Raw genomic sequence first — 5000 nt, 5'->3', positions numbered from 1 at the left:
TCTCTCTGTACTTTTCCATAATTTGTCTCAAAGCGAAAATACCATCCACAGTACTAAGCCCCTTCATGAATCCTAGTTGCTGTCTACCGATGGAAACTTGCTGCCGTAATCTTTCATCCATAATTCTTTCAAATACCTTCAGTGTATGTGACATGAGTTTTATTCCTCGATAATTTTCACAACACTGTATGTCCCCTTTCTCTTTGAATATTGGGATTAATATACTTTCCCTCCATTTTTCGGGTATTGTCTCACTTTCCATAATCTTTTTCATTAACTGCCACAATATGTCAATTCCTTCCTCATCAAGAGCCTTCTAGGCTTCTGCAGGTATGCCATCTGGTCCCACAGCTTTACCATTTTTCATCTTTCCCAGTGCCCCTCTAACCTCAGCTTTTGTTATTTCTGTGACTGGTCCACAATTTGTGTGTCCGTCTCCTCTTAGAAATCTTTCATTTTCTTCATTCAGTAAGGCCTCAAAATATTCTTCCCATCTCTTTATTATGTCCCTCTCATTTCTCAGTATATTTCCATCCTTATCCTTAATCTGTCTTATGTGTGTTATATCCTTGGTATTCTTATTTCTCATGTGTGCTAGTTTAAAGATCTTTCCTTGCCCTTCCTTGGTATCTAGCTCTTTGTAAAGCTGATCATATGCTCTATCCTTAGCAATTGCTACAATTTTCTTTGCTAATTTATTTGCTTCCTTATAGGCCATCCAGTCCTCTTCCATTTGGGTCCCCTCCCACCTTTTCTTTGCTTCTCTCTTTTGCTTTGTTGCATCCTTCACTTCTTCACTGAACCACCACGTTTCCTTATTTTCGAACATCTTACCACTACTCTCACCCAGTATTTCTCTAGCAACCCGCAGTATTATCTCCATCGTTCTATTCCACCATTCATCAACATCCTCAATTTCATGAGTTAGTTCCTCTAATACTTTTTCTTTAAACTGCCTACAAAGTTCAATATCTTTCAGCTTAAACCATTTAATCCTTTTTGGCCCCTGCATTTTTTTCTTCCTTATTTGTTCAACTTCCATAACCAAGTCCATCACTACCAAACGATGTTGCACACTCACATGGTCTCCTGGTATGACCTTACAATCTTTTACCTCGCGCAAATCTTTCCTCTTATACATCAAGTAATCTATCTGGCTGGACCTTCCGCCGCTTTTGTACGTAACTAGATGTTCTTGCCGCTTGGTGAAAAAAGTGTTCGCCAGTACCATATCCTTGGCCACAGCAAAATCAACAATTCTCTCACCCTCTGCATTTCTTTCATCATAGCCATACCCACCATGTATACGGCTGATCACATGGTTATTCTGGCCTACATGCCCATTCAGATCTCCCCCGACAAGGCATCTTTCATCTGCTGGTACCTTTTCCATCTCCTCCTCTAAGTCTGACCAGAAGTGATCTTTCTCTTCATCTGAGCATCCTGACTGGGGTGCATATGCACTAAAGATGTTAACAGTGCAATTTTCAACCATCAGCCTGACCCAATTAATCCTATCGTTTCTTCTATTTACTTCAACAATTTCCTTCTTCATTTCACTTGACAGAATTATTCCAACACCATTCCTACCTTCTTTATTTGCTCCGCTATAGAACATCTTATACCCCTCCCCAAGTTCCCTCGCTTTGTTACCTTTCCATCTTGTCTCCTGTACACACAGAATATCTACTCGTCTTGTTTTCATAAGGTCAGCTATTGCCCGCCCTCTTCCTGTCATTGTACCAACATTTAAGGTTCCTACTCGTAGTTCTCGAGCTCTCATCTTTAGCCGCACTCGCTCACGATGCGGTAGCCCTTGCATGTCCACAGAGTTAGGGCGATGTATCTGTGGGTCACTTCCAGGTGACAACCTAGCCCTATTCTCGTTCCTTGTAAGACTCATTTCATAAAAGTTCTGGCAGGAGATTTTACAGACGGATGCCCTTCCTGACTCCAATCCTCCCTATTTATCCGGGCTTGGGACCGGCACTGAGTTGGGCTATCTTGCCTTCCCCCAGTGGCTAGGTTCCTTCCCCCAGTGGCTAGGTTATATATATATATATATATATATATATATATATATATATATATATATATATATATATATATATACATATGCTTTTATATAAAGGCATATATAAATAAGAGTAATGATAAGCCCGGAAATTAGCTTTCTTTATTAGCGTTAAAAAACATAAAATACTATAATTCTAATAATTAAAGTATATTTTACATATGCACTTGACTATTTCATATATGCATGAATTTTGACACTGGCTTAACATTCATAAAGAAACTTCTGGTCTTTTGAATAATGCTAACCAAAGAATTTTCCCTAGATTGTGATGGGTTTTACTCTTCAATTTTTTTATGTTTTGGAATAAAATAGTGTTCATGAAATAGAGCAATAAAAGGTATATACACACACACACACACACACACATATATATATATATATATATATATATATATATATATATGAACATATATCACAAGCACACGTGATTTTAATTAATGTAAATATCACCCACGAAATGCATTTAATACCGAATTCTATCTTGGGAAATACATATCCACTTGGAATTCATTTTATGGTAACAGCTTCTGGCCGGGTGGTGATTCGAACCACCACCTGTACGGCTAGAAACTATGCTTGGCAGGGACCCTACCGGCTCAGCTATCAAGAGAGACTAAAAGTTTATGACAAGTCCCCCTACATATTCCTGTCGAATTCAGGATTCTGTTCATAGACTTGAAATAGACCCATCTCCACCATGATAGCTGAATCGTGAGTTTGCAACACGTGGTTATTTTAATGAACATATATCACAAGCACACGTGATATATGTTCATTAAAATAACCACGTGTTGCAAACTCACGATTCAGCTATCATGGTGGAGATGGGTCTATTTCAAGTCTATGAACAGAATCCTGAATTCGACAGGAATATGTAGGGGGACTTGTCATAAACTTTTAGTCTCTCTTGATAGCTGAGCCGGTAGGGTCCCTGCCAAGCATAGTTTCTAGCCGTACAGGTGGTGGTTCGAATCACCACCCGGCCAGAAGCTGTTACCATAAAATGAATTCCAAGTGGATATGTATTTCCCAAGATAGAATTCGGTATTAAATGCATTTCGTGGGTGATATTTACATATATATATATATATATATATATATATATATATATATATATATATATATATATATATATGTGTGTGTGTGTGTGTGTGTGTCTATAATGTAGACCTTATGATACCAAATAAGGAAAACAAATATATAGTGTAAAAAATATCAAATAGAAATAACATACAAATCAAAATAATTTGTTCGTTGAAATTTCAGTTATTACTAGCAGGTATTTATTCAAGTAAATCATCTAGTCAAACGGGTCAAATGAAACTAAATGTTATAAAATAATCTGGCCAAATGAGAACTTAGAAAGCAAATCCTCTACATAATATCATACTGAGTCACCACGACATCCCATGATTATACTTGGACAATAATCACATCGTTACGACTAATTATCTCAAAACGATGGGATCTAATTAACAATACTTACTAATTATGGTAATGACATGTGATTCACTCACAACCCTTTCGCTGGCGGAGTTATGAGCCGTGCAGTCCACGTTGATTTCACTAAGGGCTAATGATCTATCGAGGTAATACTTCAGGTCAGACGAGGTCACAAAGCCACCGTCTTCGGTCTCGCTGATTAGCGAGGCTACGGTGGCCACTTTCATTCCTGTAATCATGATAATAATAATAATAATAAAAATAATAATAATAATAATAATAATAATAAAGCTAATGATAATAATAATAATAATAATAATAATAATAATAATAATAATAATAACATTATTATTATTATTATTATTATTATTATTATTATTATTATTATTATTATATACCTATACTAAAGCTTACCAGAAACAAAATTAATAAGAAAGTATTTTGATTGGTTTGCAATAAGCATGAGGAACTACATGAATTTATTTTTCGTCCAATTAAATTACATGAACTCAGTTACAGTAGAAATTAAATCTATCATTGCATGACATATTTCGTATTTGGTATTAGTTGAGGCATGAAAATGTAAAGAAAAAACATATTTGGAAAATGAAAAAGCGGGAACGAAGATGATAGAGAAGATGCATTGTTAAACTATGTAGACCTCACCAGAAGCGCCATCTCTCACAGTTTTATCATTCACATATGCTTGAAGGTCTTCAGGTTTCGCTATAACAAAAACATGAATAAAGTAAGTGAGAATTCTAGCTTACCATGAACCAACCAGCTGATGACTGACGCAGGATTTGATTTCGATGTCACACAGGTCAGAGTAAATTCCTCTCCAGCTGTGGCGACGGAGGAACCCGTCACTAAAACTCTCTTTGGGCTGTCTTAGAAAGAGGACTCACATTACGTAAAAATAAACCTCTGAAATACTTGCATGAATAAATGACAGAATTAATATTATCATTATTACATGATAAACTACAACCCTTACCAAAAGGAAAGCAGCCACTGAACAATTACTGTGCAGTAGTTAACCTCTTGAGAGGAGAAGAATTGTTTGGTAGTGTTGTGAGGTGTATGAGGACAGAGGAGAATATATAAAGAATAGGCCAGACTATTCGGTGTATGTATAAGCGAAGGGAAAATGAACCGTAACCAGAGAGAAGGATCCAATGTAGTGCAGTGTGGCCTTCAAAGTACCCCACAACTCTCTAGCGGTAGTTTCTCTAGAAGATTTATTCCAGATATGACTAAGTTGTGGAATGATCTTCCTAATCGAGTAGTTGAATCAGTGGAACTTAAAAAGTTCAAACTTGGAGCAAATGTTTTTATGTTGAACAGGCTGACATAAGTCTTTTTTATAGTTTATATGTGACATATCTGTTTTGAAGTTGTTATGGATTTTAAAATATTTTATTGTTAATTTTTATCTCTCATCGTTTATTTATTTCATTATTTCCTTTCCTGACTGGGC

The 5000-nt window shown here is 36.2% G+C and overlaps 1 protein-coding gene across 1 annotated transcript in view; it reads right to left on the bottom strand.

Moving 5' to 3' along the window:
• Positions 1 to 5000, bottom strand: part of LOC137638314 (nephrin-like) — a 71528-nt gene that overhangs the window by 21297 nt on the left and 45231 nt on the right. The window contains exons 6-7 of the mRNA XM_068370375.1: positions 4291 to 4410; positions 3564 to 3749 (exon numbers count right to left, since the gene is read on the bottom strand). Of these exons, the coding sequence (XP_068226476.1) occupies positions 3564 to 3749; positions 4291 to 4410 (306 nt within the window). The remainder of the gene's footprint in view (positions 1 to 3563; positions 3750 to 4290; positions 4411 to 5000) is intronic.

This window comes from Palaemon carinicauda, chromosome 3 (genome assembly GCF_036898095.1).
Source record: "Palaemon carinicauda isolate YSFRI2023 chromosome 3, ASM3689809v2, whole genome shotgun sequence".
NCBI classification, from domain to species: Eukaryota; Metazoa; Arthropoda; class Malacostraca; order Decapoda; family Palaemonidae; genus Palaemon; species Palaemon carinicauda.
Note: the sequence above shows the minus strand (reverse complement) of the source record. Positions and strands in the feature narration are given on the sequence as shown.